Source organism: Centroberyx affinis, unplaced genomic scaffold (genome assembly GCF_046629955.1).
Source record: "Centroberyx affinis isolate AG114_WGS23_722 - 3 ecotype Tasmania unplaced genomic scaffold, CSIRO-AGI_Caff_v1 ptg001328l_1, whole genome shotgun sequence".
NCBI lineage: Eukaryota > Metazoa > Chordata > Actinopteri > Beryciformes > Berycidae > Centroberyx > Centroberyx affinis.
This window is the reverse complement of record NW_027279826.1, coordinates 72731-92963: the sequence shown is the minus strand read 5'-3', so window position 1 is coordinate 92963 and position 20233 is coordinate 72731. Positions and strand designations below refer to the sequence as shown.

The 20233-nt window shown below is 42.2% G+C and overlaps 4 protein-coding genes across 4 annotated transcripts; 2 read left to right on the top strand and 2 right to left on the bottom strand.

Annotated features, from left to right (window-relative positions):
- Positions 1–90: 90 nt before the first annotated feature.
- cln5 (CLN5 intracellular trafficking protein) lies at positions 91–2997 on the bottom strand. Its single transcript, XM_071525691.1, has 4 exons — positions 2795–2997; positions 2060–2234; positions 1690–1915; positions 91–1087 (listed from the first exon to the last, which is right to left on the bottom strand). The coding sequence occupies exons 1-4, from the start codon at positions 2899–2901 to the stop codon at positions 600–602; spliced, it is 996 nt and encodes a 331-aa protein (XP_071381792.1). The 5' UTR covers positions 2902–2997; the 3' UTR covers positions 91–599.
- A 332-nt stretch (positions 2998–3329) lies between these two features.
- Positions 3330–5064, top strand: LOC139649318 (glutamine amidotransferase-like class 1 domain-containing protein 3, mitochondrial). The gene is made up of 4 exons (XM_071525681.1): positions 3330–3582; positions 3783–3954; positions 4098–4296; positions 4423–5064. Exons 1-4 carry the CDS (start codon positions 3475–3477, stop codon positions 4616–4618), a joined length of 675 nt encoding a protein of 224 aa, XP_071381782.1. The 5' UTR covers positions 3330–3474; the 3' UTR covers positions 4619–5064.
- A 95-nt stretch (positions 5065–5159) lies between these two features.
- acod1 (aconitate decarboxylase 1) lies at positions 5160–7640 on the bottom strand. Its single transcript, XM_071525679.1, has 5 exons — positions 7619–7640; positions 7227–7388; positions 6609–6698; positions 6303–6502; positions 5160–6107 (listed from the first exon to the last, which is right to left on the bottom strand). The coding sequence occupies exons 1-5, from the start codon at positions 7628–7630 to the stop codon at positions 5165–5167; spliced, it is 1407 nt and encodes a 468-aa protein (XP_071381780.1). The 5' UTR covers positions 7631–7640; the 3' UTR covers positions 5160–5164.
- Positions 7641–9632: 1992 nt separating this feature from the next.
- Positions 9633–11175, top strand: kctd12.1 (potassium channel tetramerisation domain containing 12.1). The gene has a single exon (XM_071525689.1). It carries the CDS (start codon positions 9633–9635, stop codon positions 10506–10508), a length of 876 nt encoding a protein of 291 aa, XP_071381790.1. The 3' UTR covers positions 10509–11175.
- Positions 11176–20233: the final 9058 nt, after the last annotated feature.

The window sequence follows — 20233 nt, the reverse complement described above, 5'->3', positions numbered from 1 at the left end:
GTTATTCTTGCAGAAGGTAGTTAAATAGGAAAATTAATGCACAAGTAAAGGTAAATAAGCAATTTATTTAACCATCTAAATTTTGCTCATTCCTTGTATGAAAAGCTCAACCAATACACCCTAGAGTGAAAACTTTCTTTAATATATCAACTATGGGAACAATGCTAGAAGCCTTTTCAGAAGGGGGAGGCAGCTGGGATGGGACAAAACTAAAGCTTTAAATTGTTGAGATACTTTACACCTTTAGACAAAAATCTATATCATTAAACAAAAGCATAAGAAATGCAACAGGTACAGGATTAACGCTGTTTTTGTTCTGTGCACATCAGGAGAAGCCATAACAGAGCAGAGATGATGTACTGATTCACATTGTATTGACCTGACTTCTCATTTTAGACGTGCATTTTATTCAGTGCATTTTTAATCCTCACATTTGAAAGAAAACCTGAAAAAATGGAAAATACTGATTAAAAAAAATGGAATTTTTTTTTCAGGATTTCTGCATTTCATGAACATTTGACTCATTCATGTCTACTGGGAGATCACCACTTTGTTCCTGATCACATCCCAGATGAAAACACTGCAGTGCAAGTGGAACATTAGGGCAAAGGCACTTCCTCATATGTGATACGCACATAGGGAGGTTTCATTGGCAGGTACCAGTACTCAAAGTTGTAGTACAGGTAGAAGCTCTTGTCCAACACAACCTTTTCATAAGCCTCCAACAGACTGACGGCAAAGTCCACATATGACTGGTGTGGTCTGAAGGTGTGGTAAAACTTGCGGATGTCTGCTGCCAGAGTCTTCATGGAGGGCTGTCCGAATATGGTGCTGTCGTTGCCGAGGTAGGTGGGCTCTCCGCTGTACAGGTAGATCTTGGTGTAGTTGGTCTGCGATCGGCTAGACAGTCTGGCCCCCAGCTCGCTCAGTTTCCTGTATGTGCGGTGGACGAACTGGGAGCAGTCGTACGACTCGAACCATACGGTGGCGTTGGGGCCGGGGTCGGAGCGCACCGTCCACGTCTCGTAGTAGATCCCAGTGTCGTTGTCTTCCTGGACCCACTGGGCCAGGTCATTGAACTGGTTCCCTGGGGACACAAGGGTAAACTATTTTAGAAAGGACAGTGGATTTTGGAGATCTGAGAGAAGTCCAAGAAGCCATTGCTTGAAGGGGGTAAATATAATTCTAACTACTCTTTCCTTGGGTGAGTTTGAAAATCCAACAATACTGATTTGTAAAGAAAGTGGGTCTGGGAAGAGTCATGGAGGGACATTTTGAAAGCTGAAACATTTCAATTCTAAAACTCAAAACAGCAATCAACTGACCATGGCTTGGTCTTTCTAGGGTTAAACTGGCCAAAATTATACAATTTGCAGATTAAACATTAAATGATTCCAAAAGAAAATCAGTAATCCTACATGGATTTTGGAGTCTACTCCTTCCCCAAGCAAGTGTCACTAATGAAACCAATAATGATGTGATTACACACGCAGCAATAGCCCATCAAAAAAAAAACCCTCATAGCCCTTGAAACTTCATTTTCAAGGGTCAACAAGCAAAAACAGCATTCTGAACACAGACTTGTGCAGAACAGGAGGTCCAGGAGGTCCAACACTAATGCACTCCTCTTGGCCTCTATAAGGAATGACCCAAGATTTCACATGCCAGTTGTGATGTAGACTGTCTCACCAGTGATTTCTCCTACTTTCTCCAACGTGCCATTTTGTGACCAGTGTATGTCATCTATGCCCTCAAAGAAGCAGGCAGCTCCCTGGTTGCACCAGAAAGGGGCGTCCATCTCGGGTCTCACGTGAGGGAAGGTGCAGTTGCCCAGCTGAAACAGCTCATACCACTCCATGGTGAAGTTGCTCCCCGTCTCTGAACTGCTGAACCCGACAGCATCATGCATGATATGCTGTGAACGAAGAAGAAATAATACTTCAGCCGGCACGTGAGTGAGTGTGCGTGTGTGGGTGCGCGTGAGAGAGGGAGACAAGACAGCTGTGTTTATATAAATAATACAGTAGCACTTCCTTTTTTTTTTTTTTACTGTACTTACAAGTTTCCCCAGTACATCCCCGTACTTGAACTCCCAAACGGGAGCTTGCAGTCGATAAACTGAAATGACATCCGAGTCCCACATGTAGGGAATGCGTCCATCTCTGTCACCGGTGGGGCAGAAGGGGTACAGGGCTTCACAATAAGAGTCCACATCAGGGCGACCATCAAACCGCCTGTAGATGAAATGAGATGCAGGTCACTGACTGTGTGCTGGTTGCATTGGGCCTAGCTGAGTGGTGTTGGGCCGAAGAGCAATTGAACCATTTTCAAGTTTTTAAGTTTTTTAAAAACTTAAGCCAGTGATTTAAAACACCAAGGCATTGTATGTCACCACTTGAATCGGCTTAATGCTTTTATAAATACAACGGTAACACATCATTGCAACAAATAGAGAACGCAAATGTTATTATTATTTTTTTTTTCGTATTCTTCCGCCAAGCAATATAGTTCTTTAGTAGTAGATTTTCGGTTAGCGCATTGATTTTTCAATCACAAGTGTGTGTTGGAGGGGAGGGTCCTGCGTGTGTGTGTGTCAGGTATTTTACGATGGAAGTATGATATTATAATATTATTCGAACATGACTACAATCGAGGACCGAGGACCGAGGACCCGGAACTTTTGCGATACAGATTCTGAGTTAAAAGTTTTTTCCAAACAGATGCAGCTAGTTGACTTTCTTCTTGTCACATGATAGAGAAGGCAGCTGAATGAGAGCAGCTTTCTGCTCCATACCTGTACGGGACGGGCCACTGTTCCCGTCGGTAGACGCTCCTGCCTTGTTCAGCAACATGGAGAAAAACGAGAAGGTTTAAACAGAGAACAGCCTCCGTGTGTCTCATGTTAGAGCCGACTGCAGACAAACTTTCAACAGCAGAAGTCAGGGAGACATCTTTCCCCACCGCTGTATTACTTCCTTGTTACTGTCAGTGACGAAGTGGTCACATGGTTTTGTTGATAATAAGAAATCACATGATTGTCTTTTGAGGCGATAATTGAAGACTTTCATTCCAAAGTACGATGTCCACTATTTGAAAAAGTGATACCTAGCCTTACAATAATGAGTAAGTTATTGGCTGTTTTAGGACTTTTGCCCACAAAATAGTAACACTTTGAAGGGTTGAATTACCTTTATATTAGACATATTTAGTAAAATATTTTATTTAAAAACTTTTCTTGCGTGTATAGCTTGTTGGAATGAAACATTAATTATTAAATAAGTCTGCAGCATTATATTATTTCGTTAGGTGTGGCTATGCATCATCCACCACAGCAGAGGGCGCCCTCGTCCCTGTCTGACACCTCGCATCAGTTCGGCCATGCTCACCTCTGCTGCACTACAGTTGTAGTTACTCATTGACGTATTTCAGCTCCATTCAAAAAGTGAATATAACTCGATATATATCAGCATCGCAATGGCTAAGCGCGTCGCTGTAGTTCTGGCAGGCTGCGGAGTTTTTGATGGCAGCGAAATTCACGAGGCCTCCGCTGTTTTGGTCCATCTTAGCAGGGGCGGTGCAAGTGTAAGTTTCATATTCACTCATAAGTTCTGTATATGAATGTGTGTGTGGGGCGGGTGTAGCCCATAATGTGCCTGGTGTGTTTGTGTGGGTGAGGGATGGGGATGCCTGATGGTGTCATTTTAAATCAGCTGGTGTCCAGTTTTGCTGTATTTTCAAAATGAGAATCCTCATCACTCTTGCATTATTATTATTAACCCCAGGTGAAGATGTTCGCTCCCAACATTGACCAGATGCATGTGGTGGATCACCTGAAAGGCGCCCCGTCTGAGGAGAAGAGAAATGTGTTGGTGGAGAGTGCAAGGCTGGCGCGTGGCGAAATCCAGGACCTGTCCAAACTCAGTGTCAAAGACTATGACGCTATTGTTTTCCCAGGTTTGGTCTGGGCTGAGGCTCCCATCAGCAATACAGTAGCCTAGATCTCACTGTCTTGTGTTGTGACTGTACTTCATTCATTCATTTGTTCATTCATTCAGACAGGTCTTTGTCTCATCTCTCCACTGCCCTGTGTTATTCAGGTGGCTTTGGGGCAGCTAAGAACCTGTGTACCTGGGCGGTGCAGGGGAAGGACTGCTCCGTTAACGAGGAGGTGAAGGCCACACTGCAGGCGTTCCACGGCGAGGGCAAACCCATCGGGCTCTGCTGCATCTCACCTGTTCTGGCTGCCAAGGTGTTTCCTGGGTGTGAGGTCACTGTGGGCCTGGAGAAGGACGACAAGTGCGTCTCACCTACTTAAACACCTAAAGAGTCTGTTTTCTCGACTCAAACAGGAATCCAAACAGACCCGTCAAGCAGCAGCCACACTAACCGCTGTGTGATACCTCCTCTCTCTCTCTCTCTCAGGTACCCGAACACTGCTGACACCGCAGAAGCCATCACCCAGCTGGGCTGCAAGCACGTGAGCAAGGGTGTCGGCGAGAGCCACGTGGACGAGAAGAACAAGCTGGTCACCACCTGCGCCTTCATGTGCGACGCCCCACTCCATGAGATATTTGACGGGATTGGGGCCATGGTGCAGGATGTGCTGAAGCTCGCTTGATTCTCTAGAGACTCAAAAGACGGTCGAAACAGAAAAAGAAAAGTACTGCGTCTTTTTTTGTGTGCAAAGCTTATCACGCTCTACTGTAGATGCCGACTGAGCTGTATGGATGTTGAACAGGTCCTTATTTGGAGTCGTGTTACAATAATTCCTTGCTTGAAAGCAGTATCAGATACTCAAAATGTATTTATTGGGTATGTGTACTACTTAGCCTGTGTGTTTCTGCAGGTTTATGTACATATTACCAGCCAAGGAATATTCTCTGTTTAACTCCATTATATTCTGAGGCAGAAGAATCAGCATGTCCTGATGCCAGCGTTGATAGAATTTTTTAAAATAAACATGACAAATTGGTTTGCTATTGTATGAATCACAATAAAATGCCATATGCAGCATGTTTTTTTTCATCCTTGTGGATTCTGTGTATGACAGTTAATAATATTGAGACACTCCACAAAACATTCACACAAAAATAACACACCTGCCACAATGGCTTCATAAAATATAGTATATTTACAAAATCCTGATGGTCAATATCTGTACAAATTATGACCACTTGTCTAGATTGCCTGTCATTTTCAGATATGAACCCAAGCTTGCGCACTCTCTGTTTCTCTCTATGTTTCCTATCACATCAATTGCCCCCTCCACTCCCTCTGAGGACAACGCCCTGGAGGCATTGGCCCTGAACTTCTCCACCAGGTCTTCTTGGCTCAGTGGCTTCCTCCAGTGGCCATAAAAGGTGTCACATCTGGCAGAGTAACTCTGCCCCTGTTCTGTCTCTATCACCACCTCACAGTACATCTTGTCGAAGCTGGGGTGGTTGTCTTCCGGGCTCTCCACCTTGACTTTGGACAGGAGCTCCTTCAGAGCGGGCCTGTCGATCTGAGCTCCACTGAAGGAGCCCACAGTCACTTTGTCATCCAGCAGGGCTGAGCAGGCGTTGAACTGGAACGAGTGCCTGGCCTGGTGCTCTGAGGCGGGGAAGGGGCAGTTGATGTACTTGGAGAGAGGCACTCGGAGCGTCACCTCTCTGATCTGGCTGAGGTCAAAGTTCCCATCTCTGCTTGTAAGCTTTGCACGGGCCGCCAATGCCGCATCCACCACCCAGTGCATCCCCAAATGAGCAGGGAAGCGCTTGATGGCCACATCCTGATCTTCCAGAATCCATTTGAAGCCATTAGTAGCGGACTCTGCCAACGCCGCGGGGCTGTAGTCTGTGTAGAAAACCCCAAACCCGCTCTCCAGATCCAGGATGCCTGGATTCCCCTCCAGCCCCATGCAGGCCAGCTGGGCGGCCTCCAGGCCTCGCCGAGCAGCGTTCCCGATGTGAAGAGGTTTGGTCTGGGTGGCGGCGTTGGCCAAGGGAGCGCCGGCAGAAGAGGCTGCGATAGCCAGGGCATGGGTACACTGGGCCGGGGACAGACCCAGGAGCTTGGCTGAGGCTGCAGCACTGCCCATCACCCCGACAACAGCAGGAGGGTGGAATCTGACAATGTTGGGACACAGATGATCAAAACATTACGATTCTAATTCACAGAGAATGATGTAGCACTTTAGATTAAAATATATCTGGTGTAGATTCATTTGAGGATGGACAGCAAATTTGCACATTAACTTGTAGAAAATGGTTCCATCAGCCCCAAATCGGTCTGGTGTAGGCTGTTACCAAAAAAAGTCTCACCTTTTAGGGATGTTGTAGGCCTCCTTGGAGAACCTCATGAGTCTGCCCTGCACCTCGATGCCGACATTGAAGGCCAGCAGCAGGTCCGGACCAGAGGGCCGGCTGGGCAGAGCCTCTGCCAGGGCCAGCAGGGCAGGGAGCACTGCCCCAGAGGGGTGAGTAGCAGGGTGCCAGGTGTCGTCAAAATCCATGGAGTGGACCTGTTGACAGCCAACAGAGGGAATGAGAGGTCAAACCAAATCAAGATGAAAGACTTGCACATACAGTAGGTAATCTAATACGATGCATTCATTCGGCCAAGCTTACCGCTATGCCGTTGACGAAGGCAGCATACTGAGGAGGAAGAGTTATCCCTGATTGGCCCCAAACGCTGCTCTTCTCCTCGGATTTGTACCACTGTAATCAGACACCGTTAATAACATGAGACTAAAGCAGGCAGTGAAACATGGATGTAGAGGTGACTCTCAACTGGCTTAACGAAGAAATAAAATGCCATATACACAACCAGTCAAAAAGTTTTGATACACCTCATTCAATGTACTTCGTTTTTCATTATCTAAAAGCCATTTTGATCTAAAGACTTATGCTTAAATGCTTGAAATTTGTTTCTTAGACAAATATAAACAGTGAAGTTGATGCCTATGTGTGAATTTCTTCCCAAAGCCTTTGGCTTTCCATCAAGGCAAAGGGCGGCTAGAATCTAAAATATAAGATAGTTTTGATTTGTTTTTTTTGGTCACTGCATAATTCCATCATAGTTTTGATGTATTTACTATTATTCTAAAATGTAGAAAATAGTAAAAATAAAGAAAAATGTGGTGTGTCCAAACTTTTGACTGGTAGTGTACTTTAATATGTTATTAAATATAACATATGTTACAGTATTACAGTTTCCTCCCAGTCTAGTCGAGCAGTTTTCAGTACCTGGCTGTACTGGAGGGCTTTGTTGAAGACAGCTGTCGTGGTTCCTAGCAGCCCAACGCCCAGGGTGTCCAACATCATCCTTTTGCTCCTGTAAATGACCCCATCTGTCAGGTGGGTGGGGTTGAGGGTGCAGATAGCTGCTCCAAAGCTCTCGGTAATACCCTAAAAAAGTGAGACAAGGCAAGTAAGTCAAAAACTCCAAGGTCCAAAAGTCACCAGACACATACAGTTGTTGCTAGGGATCCTAACCAGGCTAGAAGCATAATGTATAATGTATTTCTCTGTCTTTAAACACTATGAAACATGCTCCAAACAAGTGCCTGGGTTATATCTCACAGACTTCAAAGTGTGATTCAAAGAAAATATGCATGTATGAAAGGGATCGGTCATACCTTGCGGATCATTGTTGTCTGTCTCAACAATCTCTTGTAATGACAAACCACCCACATGAAGCCCCTTTTATTGCTGCTGGCACTGTGTGAAGGCTGGTCTACTAACTTTCCAGAATGGCCAAATGAACCCATGATGAGAAGTAGGAACTTTCACAATGACTGGACTTTATCTTGAGGTCATTTTTCCTCACACTGACTGTACAATCTACAGAATCTCCTGTTTTTGCTTTAATTATGATTTTTTTTTTTTTTACAACAACTTCAGCATTCTTGGATGTGGTACAAAAAATCTATGATGGTTGTAGTTAAGAAAACAGAGACGTTAATTTAGATAAAATAAAGAATATGAGCTCCATTTTAGTGTACTACAGAATTAAAAAAAAAATGGGATGCACACCATATCCCATGCATTTTTTGTTTAGTTTTCCATTACTTACAAGACATAGTGAGAATATGAGTAGTAACAGGACTGCTTTGGACCGAAAAACTGACTCAGACAAAACAATCATGCTGCTGTCTTTCGCAATCATAGCTTTGTGACACACAACGGGAATTCAGCTGTCTGCAATAAAAGCAATAGGGAGTTTTAAACGGGGAAATGAGACACCGCAAGCAAACCCCACAATCACATGACAGGCGGTGGTCTGACTTCGAACCATAGGAAAACATTACTTTGCAGCAATTAATATTGTTATAATATAGCTTACATCAAAATAGAGTTATATACCTACAGAGTTTGAATACATCACAGAAATTGTACATAATTGACTATTATAGTGACTTGCTTTAGTGACTAGAGCAGAATCAGTGACTTCTTTTAAATCACTTCTTAAAACCCATTTTGATAGACTTGCTTATATGTGATGTCGTCTATTTTTTATTTATTTATTTTTTTTAATTTTATTTTATCCTGACTATTTTTTTTTTTATCTTACGGTTATCCTATCACGCTGTTCTATTGCCTTTTAAAAAAAAAAAACCCAACAAAAAAAACATTTTAAGTATTCTGCTTTTATTTTGACTGTCAAAGCACTGAAACCGTTTTCAAAGGTTCTATATAAATACAGTTAGAATAATAATGATAATAATAATAATAATTAGTCTATACTACTACTACTAGTAGTGTTACTACTAATAGTAACAATAATACATATTTTTAATTTTATTGTATTTTATTGTTTATTTTATTGTATGGTTGCTTATTTTACTGTTGAATTTGATATTTTATTGTAAAGCACTTTGTTTAGGTGCTATACAAATAAAGTTTATTATGATTATTAGAAGTAATATTAGTGTTACTATTCGTATAAGTATTATTGTGTAGTAGTGAAGGAGCGATACTGCATGTGACATGGATGATGACCAAGCTGATTTGATCCCAGGCTACTCGGTAGCTCTGGTTTCCTCTGACTGAAATCGAAAGAAATTGGGGAACTCAGGCTGCATTTCCATCACAGTTGCAGCAGGTGTCACTCTTTCCATGTTGTCTAACCATATCTGCGTTTTAAACTGGGGAATAGCCTAACTCGGAAGAAACTAAGGATTTGGCTTTGCTTATGGGATTTGACAAAATTGCCAACATCATCTAATTCCTTTAACCGCTTCAGTAGGAAGAGGCTTGTTTTAGCTGCTTGATAACTACTGGCAAATATGGACACACATGAGCGTGGTCTCTCCCTCTGCCTCTCCCTCCCTCTCTCTAGCACACACACACACACACACACACACACACACACACACACACACACACACACACACACACACTGGACTGTATCTCGTCAGGACAGTCATTAAATAGTTAAATTGTAAATCAGCCGTCGACCCCCCCACCCCACTTACACACACACACACACACACACACACACACACACACACACACACACACACACACACACACACACACACACACACACACATACACTAGGCTACATAAACAAGCCGCTGCCACTTCCCAGCTCAGTATTCCTCCTGATCCCACATCAGTGCAGCGGCGGCGCGCGGTTCCTCAGAGAAGATGGCACTGGCAGACACAGAGCGCAGAGGATCTAACTGCGCCGAGTCGGGCTCCCCGTTTTCAGAGATTATTGAACTGAACGTCGGCGGACAGGTCTATGTTACAAGACACACAACTTTAGTTGCCGTCCCAGATTCTCTACTATGGAACATGTTCAGCAAGAAGTCCCCCAAAGAGTTGGCGAGAGACAGCAAAGGGCGCTTCTTCTTGGACAGGGACGGCTTCTTGTTCCGCTACATCCTAGATTACCTGCGAGATCTGAACTTGGTCCTGCCGGACTATTTCCCTGAGAAGAGTCGACTGCAGAGGGAGGCGGACTTTTTCCAGCTGCGGGACCTTGCCAAACGCCTGAGCCCCAGGGTGAGTAAGGACAATTCAATCAGCGAGGAGATCTGCCACAGTGACACCGAGGAAGGCGCGCTCCAGTGTGGCCTCGGCTCCTCTGGCGGCATGGAGACTTTACGCACCATGTCTGCGGCCGGCGGTGCCATGCGCTCCCCCTCACTGGACTCCAGAAAGTCGGGCTACATCACGATAGGATACCGCGGCTCGTACACCATTGGAAGAGATATCCAGACCGATGCCAAATTCAGGAGAGTGGCGCGCATCACGGTGTGCGGGAAGACGTCCCTGGCCAAAGAAGTGTTTGGGGAAACACTGAATGAGAGCAGGGACCCCGACCGGCCCCCGGAGAGGTACACATCCCGGTACTACCTGAAGTATAATTTTCTAGAGCAGGCATTTGACAAGCTGACAGAGGTGGGCTTTCACATGGTGGCGTGCAGCTCCACAGGCACCTGCGCCTACACCAGCAACGATCCAAACGAGGACAAAATTTGGACAAGCTACACTGAATATGTCTTCTGTCGGGAATAACTCACAGTTGCTCACAATAACGTCGGTGTCTATTGAACATGCCATGTTGATGTAAATAGACATTTCATAATCCCGAGGGGGATGTCTTAAAAAATATAGCCTATTGCATTTTCTGTCTTGAATGGCAACGTTTGTCACAGGCAAGTGAATGGCAACTATAGTCATGAGCCTTTATTTTCCCTACTGCGAAAGGTTGTTCTGTTACCCCATATTATAGTAAGAACAGCCAGCAAAATAGAGGTATTGCCACTTCCATGGAGGGAAATGATAGGCACTGAGGTTAAATGGAGACACAAAGTGCATAATAATAGACCCAACTTCTTCCACACACATACAATATGACAGAAAGTCAGGAGAAGATTATGCAATACAAATTTGAATGTCCAAATATGGGTAGCACAAGGCTTAAATTAACACTCATCAAAAGCGCCAAAATTGCCTGGCAATGGCAAGATTAACTATGAAATGCCGTCATCTCCGTCTCAAAGAACTGCATGTCTGTGTTTCAGTCATATCTGACTCAGTAATGTGTGAAGTGAACAGCATTCAAGAACAGAAGAACATAGCAATTAGTATTCAGTGTCATTGTAAACTCTAGGCTTGCTTGAACACTTGTTTGGCCAAGTTTTGTACTTTCTAATAGGCTACTCTTAGCAGTTCTATCACTGACATGATTGTAACTGTATGTACTTGCTTTGTAGCATTGTATTTGTTAACCTGTTCATATGAAATAAAATCTTCTACCAAGTTATTCTCAACCTTTTGCCAACAATCCCATCTTGTTCTCAACTTCATGTTTACATTTGCTGCACTATTATTATACAATGTATGTAATGTATGTATCCCCCCCCCCCCAAACTTCATCCAAGAGGGTCACAGTCAAAGAGACCCAGACAAAACGTGATCTAATGAGGAAGTTAACCTCAGCCCACATGGGATTGACAAACTGTCATACCGTTTTAACCCAGAAGGAAATACACATTACTGAACAAGTATATTACAGATAGTATTATGTGGCGGTAATGTCTCTGTAGTCCTCATTTAAAGTCTGTCTGCAATTGTGAAATTCAATCATGGACATCCTGTTTTGCTCTGGCGCCTTGCTTTAGTCATTCACTGTTGTAAATTGCCAATTCAAGGATAGTATCTACTCTCAGGGCCAACCAGCTTCAGCCTGTTATTATCTTTGGACAACCAAAGACCTCCACATCTGAATGCAGTTAGTATGTAAATATTGCAAGAGTATCAGTTTCCGCCAATCCATTTTGTCAGAAATTCAGCTGCATGCTGTCTGGATGCAAATAGCGCAGCTGTGCACATATGATGTCATTATCATTTCAAGTGTAAATAATGAAAGGGTCCAGCTGCACACAAATAGGAGGGTTCACTCTGCCAGGGACTGTGAATGAATGGAGAGTAGAATGGTGTACCTCTTTGCTACAAGAGCAGAATTATGGCCGGTTAGTGTACAGCCAGCCGTGGATTATGTATTTCATTCAAAATAAACATGAAAAAATGGCCTTCCATGCAGGGGCATGACTAGGATTATAGAACATCAGGGGCTTATAGCCCACAGGCAGTGACATAACCTCTGTAGGGGGTCCAGGGGCATCCTCCCCCAGGGGAAATTTGATTTTCATGTGCTTAATACATCAATCTGGTGCAATTTGAGCAATTACATCACCTAAAAAAGTTCTGGGGAAAAGCAGAAATGACTAAGGTTACCTTTGATGAAAGGTTGCGCTGTTTGGATGGGACCAAAAATTATCTTTAGAATCATGATCTCTTTAGAGATCATTGTGAATACAATGATGACTCAGATGAACTGACTGTAATGGGTAATTATCCAGGTAATGCCACTGGTCAGTTTCTATTCATACATAATAAACGTAAATTGAAAGTGTGAACATTAGTTTGGTTCCCTCTTCACATCATGCTTCTATGCATGATAATGTTAGGTGACAGAGTAAGATAAAAATGATCTGGTAGAGCATATACTCACTTTGGATTGAATCTAGACATACATTTCCATTATATGATCTTGAATAGGTCTCCATGACAAGTTCATCCAAAATTAATCAACAGACAGATGGAAAAGGGTTTTGATATCAGGGTGATGAAAGAAAAAGATTCATGTATCTTCAGTTTTTATAAGCAAGAGTTTTGCAGTGTGGTTTTGTATTGATGTTTGTTCGCCTAGCCTAATACTTATCTTGTGTCAAGGGTGTAAATTTGGGTAGGCACGTTTTTGAAGACCGACATTGTCCCTATCATTTGTTGTTATCATTTGGTCACTCTTGTAAATCTATAAAAAAAATACCATACACTAATCCTTATTCAGTTGTTACTATGTTTACTATGTTTGACCTTTTTGTCAACTTTTCTAGTTTCAGTGATAGCTATTCAATGACACAAAGTAGTTTAAGAACTATATAGCTTAGATATCTTGGTTGGTCACAATCAATGATCCTACAAGTGGTAAAGCATAACCTGTTGCAATTAGATCAAAGATATCTACAATGGAATTGCCATTAGATATCTATTAATATGATGATATTGACAATATGACAATATCCCTCAAAATTCCATATGTAAAGTAAAACCAAAATATACAAAGAGGCTGTTTAATGTATTGATTCAGACCTGAGCAATTGTAGCTATGGGAGTCACAGAGTTGTGGATGACTGAAGTTTGGCTCATTTATTCATTGTCTTTTCCAACTTAATCCTATTCAGGGTACGGGGGGCTGGAGCCTATCCCAGCATGCATTGGGAAGAAGGCAGGGAAATACCTTAGACAGGTCACCAGTTTATCGCAGGGAGAACACAGATAGACAGACAATCACTCACATTCACACTTATGGGCATTATTTAGAGTCTCCAATCCACCTGACCTGCATGTCTTTGGACTCTGGGAGGAACAGGAGGAGAACATGCAAACTCCACACAGGAAGGACCAGGGTGGAACCCGGGTCTTTCTTGCTGTGAGGTGACAACACTACTAACTCTTATGCACCCTGCTGTTCATACAAACGCTTCAAGCTGCTGCAACACATGCACATGCAATCCCATTCTGCACTTGTAAACATGATTACATTTCTGCCAGTTGAGACAGTAGGATTTGATGGCGCCAAAGGCATGCTTACTGGCTGTAAAAGAGATTAAATTATCAGCAATAATATTTTGACAAATGGTAGCCCAATTTCAGATAGGAACATTTCAGCTGTCACTGGTCTCTATTCCAATTTTATTTATATCTGTCATTACTTACTGGTAATGGTTCATTAAATTATTATTCCAGTCTTCAGATTCATTCATTCAGATTCAGTCCCATTCTACAGCTTGTAGTTATTGCTATTAAATAGGTAACCAGTAGCATTTTGCTATCTACTAGTCACAGAATCTGTTTGAATTTCTTATTGAACTACAAAAAACACTATCCTCCTATATAAACACATGCTTCTTGAAGCAATTGAAATACTACTAGTTAATATTAAACAGTGAATAGAAAGAAAAGAGTAGTGAGAACTGGAACAGATGATGGTAAATTAATTAGATTTACAATATCTCATGAATAATTAATGTGCTTAATGACACTGGAATGGTGACTCCTGAGACTCCTGAGAAAATGATATCAATGCCTAGTTTCCAAGGATTAAAAAAAAGGTTTCTATTTTCATGAGTGACTAGTAATAAACAGAATAGGTACCAGCGACTAAAAAATGCTCGCAGATGGTTTTACCTTTCATTAAAGCACAGGAAAGAAGGAGGTTTCCGTGTGAACGATGATGGGATGCCAAAGAACAAAAGAAGGAAGATGTGAGACAAAGTGTGTGAAAGACGACAGGGAAAATAGGAAGAGTGAAAGAAAGCAAATTACAGATTCTATCAAGAATTCTGTACTGATCTTTTCTCCTCATATGGTGATCTGTATTTGTAACATCAGGCCTTCTCTCCATTCCCTCTCTCCACTGCGCATGCTCTGTGCTGAGCTCCCTGACATGAACCTGAACACATCAATACTGTTTGAATCCCGTGCATTGGTCCAAGATGCCTTTCAGCTTCCCGAGTTATTTTAGATCAAAGTCTGTTTCATTAGCACATCACAACAGTGACTCCAGACCAAAGGCTTCATTATTCTAATTAAATTCTGAGTCAGAAATACATCTTCAACTTGACTTCCCAACAGGGGATACACAACAGTCAGTGTTCATAGGAGAGTAGTTCATGCTGATATGAGAAATCATCACATAACAGTATTTCATAAAGTTAAAAAAAAAAAAATCACATTGTGTTAATGGAGCCCAGAAGCCAGAAGAATATCCATCAGTGAATGCAGTATTAGATGATCTATCAAAAATATACATTTACTTTCAGATTCAACCACAAATAACTTGTACTGTGCAATGTGGCAGCGGGTAATTTGAGATTACAGAATGGCTCCCATATTATTAGAAAAAAAAATGTATATCAGGTAATTTTGTGAGAAAGGATGTCATAACCGCACTCATCTCCTCTTGAATATGAGTGCCAGAGAGAAAGAAAAGCCTGTGCAGATAAAAGGCTTAAAATGCAGGCAAGACAGAAAGAAAGTATTACACAGGATATGAGAAAGAAAAACACCAGTCAAGGTCCCACTGAGTCTTAAGTGTGATGCCACTGCCACTGGAGCTACTGGTGATATTGCTATAATAACACCAATAACATCAGATTAAGCACATCTCACATATGGCAAATTATGCTGCTGACATCGCATTGCTTATAAAATCGGTTGTTATTAGAGTTTCTAAGCCTCAGCATCATGTGCATTTCACTCTTATTTTAGACCATACCCGTCTAACTCTCCATCGTTTGCAATCAGCTGCCTCCTGACTGATGTGATGCGCTCTGATCACCTGGACCGAGACGCCGCTGCAGCCATTCACATAAGCATCATACCTCCCACCTTTTAAACCAAGCGAGTTCTTTTGAAAATTACAGTCATCAAACACAAGATGCCCTTTCCACAGCTGCTACGCACATATGTATTTGCTGCCATGTGCGGGGGCCACGGTCTCATGCGGAGGCCTTTCATTTTAGAGCGCTCTCTGCATTCCCAGGGTTACTGCAAATCAGCTGGCCCTTTTAGCAAGGCATTTGTTTTCTGCTTGATGCTCTGCACAAGTTCAATTCTTGTGTAGCTGTGCCTGGCGGCAGATACCCCGTCTTTGATCCCGGCATCAAACAGCTGTCACCGTTTTGTAAGCTAAACCATTCTGGAGCCATTCTTATCCGTACATGGTTCAGTTTCCACACTGAAATGTCTCTTGTGTTGTCACTCACTATCTTGCATTTTCTGGGGGCATCACTTCAGTTTACTTTGGGGAGCTACAAAAAAAGGCTTGTTTATACAATAAGCAGATACTTCCCAAGCCTCTAGGATTGTGCAGAGTGTATAATGTTAAAGTGCTTCTCTCTCTTCTTGCCCAACTTGGGAGTTTGTCACATACTGTCTGAGTTACCCAGTGGGAGTGCAGTTAGTCCACAATGACAGGGTTCAGTTCTGCGCACTGCGGTTTCCATTCCAGTGGTAATCGCATGAATTCAGAAGATCAGTTTTTGCAGCCATTGCTCTTGTTTCAGGCTTTCCACATCTGGCTTGGCTTTGGGTAGAAGCATCTCTGTCTATGGGACACAGACAGGCAGGGTGGAGTAGCATGAATGATACCTCTAAAGGGACAAAATATCAACTCGCACAACTTACTTTTGAGTTAAGATATAGCCATGAGCGCGGATTAATTTGGATAGGAGCGTAAAGTGGAACCAGCTTTCAGTTGGAGGTATGGGAATAATTGCTCCGCTATGCAGCAGCAGCTCCATATGAAATTCATGGTCATTAATGCACTACCATGGAAAAGGCAATTAATTCTCAACAGCACTTTTCTCACCTCAGAAAGGCTAACCCTGATCATTAGCCTCTCACTGTTCACTCAAAAGAGCATGCACAAGTACTTGTGGTCCTATCAAAGAATAGTTATATTTGCTCCTGTCATGGCTTGAATAATGTAATATTATAGGGCTAACTCCGAACCACAACATCTTGTGTTTCCACTACAGCCTCCTCCTCAGTCATCTATACTGGCAGCACAGTTCCCAAGTTGGCTTGTTAGGCAGCAGTCCGGACAGAAAGGCTTGTGAGGCTTCGTATGTGAAGACTCGCTTTCTTCTCTGAATGCTGGGCTTTGATGAAAGGGGGTGTTTTTTATTCAGTAAATAATGTGTGAGAGAATATGTGAAATTGGTACGCACTTTACTGCTATTTGAAAAACCATCAGAGGTTCTCAAGGGTGTCACTTTGTGTTGAAAAGTGGTGGGGACATAAGGGCTCAGATGAAAAAACATTTTCGGTCTTCAGCATGTGCGATTTTAGGCAATGTAATGGGGGGATCGGTATGAGGTCAGAGTAGATAATTACGGCGAGAAAAAAGTTGCATAACGGCGCAGCAAAAGGGCCAGAGCCTAGGCTACTACAGAGTCGACAATATGAAAATACTCAGCATAAAACACACAACAACGTCGACTGCACAAGTGCAGTCATCCATATGCATCACATCCACAGCTGCAACACATTTCAAGAATTTGTTAGTTACTGATTGGCGCATGCACGTTTTTGGGTCATTTTAGAATCAGTAGGCTAGGGGGGATTTTTTTTTTAGCTTATGTTACTTTTTTTGGACAATGCGCATTTGTTTCTTCTATATTTACATTGCAATGTTTTCTTATTGTGCAAATAAACCTTTCTCAAAGCGTTCTCATTTGTTAGTTAACATTTCTTGGTGCAAGCTATTTTTCAGAACATTTTTAACAAATTATGCTTTTAAAAAGTGATGGGGACAAAATCGGCCATTTCAAAAAGTGGTGGGGACATGTCCCCAGTGTCCCCAGTGTAAATGACACCTATGGAGGTTCTACACAGATAGTTCCCTCCAGTGGTTTCTGAGTTCTAGAACAGAGTGGTTCTATAATGGAACCAGTCTCAACTCTACATGTAACTGGAAAAGATCTTTAGTGGGTCTTTGCTTGTTAGACCGACCCCATTACACCAAATTCATATACATTATATATATTATATTACACCATTAGCTAAATTAGCCACTGATGACCTTGGCCAGGTTGAGCTCTCACTCTTGAGTCTCTCTGTAGTTTGCAGAGTGTTTTTCAATGAACAACAATTAAGATTTTGGTTCTGAGATTGTGTTATATATTGCCATTTAGGGATGGTTCTATACAGTAGAAGTGTTTTTCTAGTACTGAAAAACATTGGGTCCCAATGGTGAGAGTGGGGAGGTTAAAATAGGTTATTCTTTTGATATTGATATCAAATATTTTTGCTATGTTCTGCTATGTTGCCAAAGCCTTCCCAATCCCTTCCAAAATCAGGCTTGGATTTCAAGCAAGAAAATAGTTTGAAAATGTGGGTCCCTGGAAAAAAGCTTGGAAACCGTCTAGAGTGTGTTATTATTTGATTATGAACATCCATTTTCCTGTTTTGTTTGAGCATGCACATTTTGGTAAAGCTGAATGTCGAGGACAGAGTTTTCCCCAAAAGGAAACACGGGCCAGCTGATTATTTGTGGTATAAAATAAATGTGGTAATAATAATTGTGAGTCTATAATAAAATCCTGTGATGGCATTACTCTGTTGGTATCGGCACAAATGTCTAACCTTTAAAGAAGCACCTCACTTACACTTTCACGACTGTGATATTTGATTTTGTGCACCCAGTGAGCACAAACTGCACTTTAAGATATGAATCAAGCACAAACATTACCGTGCCTGTATCTGTACGGTAGAGTGTGTGAGGATATAATTGGTTTTATTCTATTTTCCTGGGAATTTCCATCAGAATCGTTTCCTCTACCCTGAAGTACAAAGAAAACAGAACAGTGAAGTGTGGCATTTCACCGTAACCGACTCCCTGATTTTGGGAGGAATACTGATCTGTGATCTTTCAGCTGAAAAGGCTAGTGCAGAACCACAAGACAGTTGTCTTTCATAATGATTTATGTGTTGTTGGGTTACATCAAACCCCACTGGGTATTGTTCAAAGTTGTCAAATTAGTGACATCAGAAAGGGCATATTTTTTTATGTTTTTCCCTCTGCCTCTCTTCCACATCTCTGCACAAACTGATCTCCTCTTCTTCTCCTTTTTGTTTTTATTTTCTGTGTTTATCCCCCGGTTTATCCCCCCCTGCCAATACCTCCCCATATAAATGAATGTAATAAAAAAGTATAATAGAAATATAACATAAAAGGAGGCGGAGGTAGACCAGAACTTCATCTCTCATCCCTGCTGATAACACGGGCGCTATAGGATTCAAAACCAGAAAAGTCATATACATATATTGCTTGTTACACAAACTGTAGATAAAGACAGGAGACAAATGAGTCGCACATCTTTCAAGGCTGGAAATCACAGTGTTCTCAGAAGTTCATACAGCCTACGAGACAGCTGTTACATTGAGATAAAAATGAATAAATGTTTGTATCTGTCATATCAGATTCAGAGCGAGAACCGAGGAAAACATAAAACAACATTCTGTGTATTTCTCAGGTGAATTCATCCCGCTTACTTTGAGCTTTGCCGCACTGTACATTTCTACACTGGCTTTTTGACAATTCTCTATTCGTAAGCAGGATAATAAGCACTGGAGGAGTGGATGGGAGCCCCTGCAGCTATTATGTAATATACGCTCAATCAATAGCAACCTACAGGGACACACTACCGGTGCATGCGATTCTTCTGGGTGGTCTTTCCCTCTGATTTGTTCTCCGTTATTAAGCAAAAGAAAAAAGAAAAGAGGTGGAGACTGTTGGCACTTGTTCTCGTATGTACTGCTGGGGGTATATTTGGTCAAAGTGTTGTGTGATTCCTTCTGCTGAAATATCTGTTCTCTCTGATGAGCTACACTGACAGACTGACAGGCAGGCAGGCAGAAGATGAGATTCGTCATTGGGATAATACCAGCAAAAAAAAAGAGGGAACTGTTGTCAGCAGCAGCAGCAGAAACTGAAGCATGGCCTGATGCAGGAGCTCTCCTCAATATGTGTGATCACAGCAATGACTGTTCCCGCGCTCAGGAACAAGCACGCTGAGGGGAAGCTGTATAGGAATACTGGCTTAGTTAATGCCTGACATCTGCCCGGCTATTTCCAACTGACAGATGTCCGCCTCCTCTGCAGCCCTTGTTTACAGGTTACAGCTTGATTAGATAACTAGGTCGAAGATGCTTCCCTCACAAGAGACAGCTTTTAATCATCATACGTGAAACACACAAATACTGCAAGTGCACATAAGAGTCTTCTTTTGTTTTGGCAATTAACATATATGACACGGCTCACACTGGTTACCAAGGATACGCGCTAGATAAATACTTAATGTAAAAAGCTTATCACTTGCCTTGAATTTGATCAAAGCCATGCTTTTTGAAAAATGCAAATATATCAGTTTATCGATGTTGCTGTTTTAGGTAGATGCAGATAGAGGAGCTCCTGTTTGACAGAAAATCAAACGCGGTGCCACAGGAGCTACATCCTCGAGGCAAAGCTTAGACTGCATATTCTGGCAAGCGTCAATGGAGTTATTTTGATGCTAGAAAAACATCACACCAGAGAACAACTTTAAAAAATATATTTGGATGCATTGGCATGTCTAACATTTTATTACCACTAGAAAGCTGCAAAG

Bases quoted from the DNA above. Each gene is read 5' to 3' on its own strand.
- cln5 (XM_071525691.1), bottom strand. From the start codon at position 2,901: ATGAGACACACGGAGGCTGTTCTCTGTTTAAACCTTCTCGTTTTTCTC. The intron at 2,235-2,794 runs GTATGGAGCAGA...TTTCATCTACAG, and splicing joins CAGTGGCCCGTCCCGTACAG to GCGGTTTGATGGTCGCCCTG. The intron at 1,088-1,689 runs GTGAGACAGTCT...TTGTGTCCCCAG, and splicing joins GAAAGTAGGAGAAATCACTG to GGAACCAGTTCAATGACCTG.
- acod1 (XM_071525679.1), bottom strand. The intron at 6,503-6,608 runs GTAAGCTTGGCC...GGCTGTCAACAG, and splicing joins CCTTCGTCAACGGCATAGCG to GTCCACTCCATGGATTTTGA. The intron at 6,108-6,302 runs GTGAGACTTTTT...CAACATTGTCAG, and splicing joins GCCTACAACATCCCTAAAAG to ATTCCACCCTCCTGCTGTTG.
- kctd12.1 (XM_071525689.1), top strand. From the start codon at position 9,633: ATGGCACTGGCAGACACAGAGCGCAGAGGATCTAACTGCGCCGAGTCG.
- LOC139649318 (XM_071525681.1), top strand. From the start codon at position 3,475: ATGGCTAAGCGCGTCGCTGTAGTTCTGGCAGGCTGCGGAGTTTTTGAT. The intron at 3,583-3,782 runs GTAAGTTTCATA...TATTAACCCCAG, and splicing joins TTAGCAGGGGCGGTGCAAGT to GTGAAGATGTTCGCTCCCAA. The intron at 4,297-4,422 runs GTGCGTCTCACC...TCTCTCTCTCAG, and splicing joins GGCCTGGAGAAGGACGACAA to GTACCCGAACACTGCTGACA.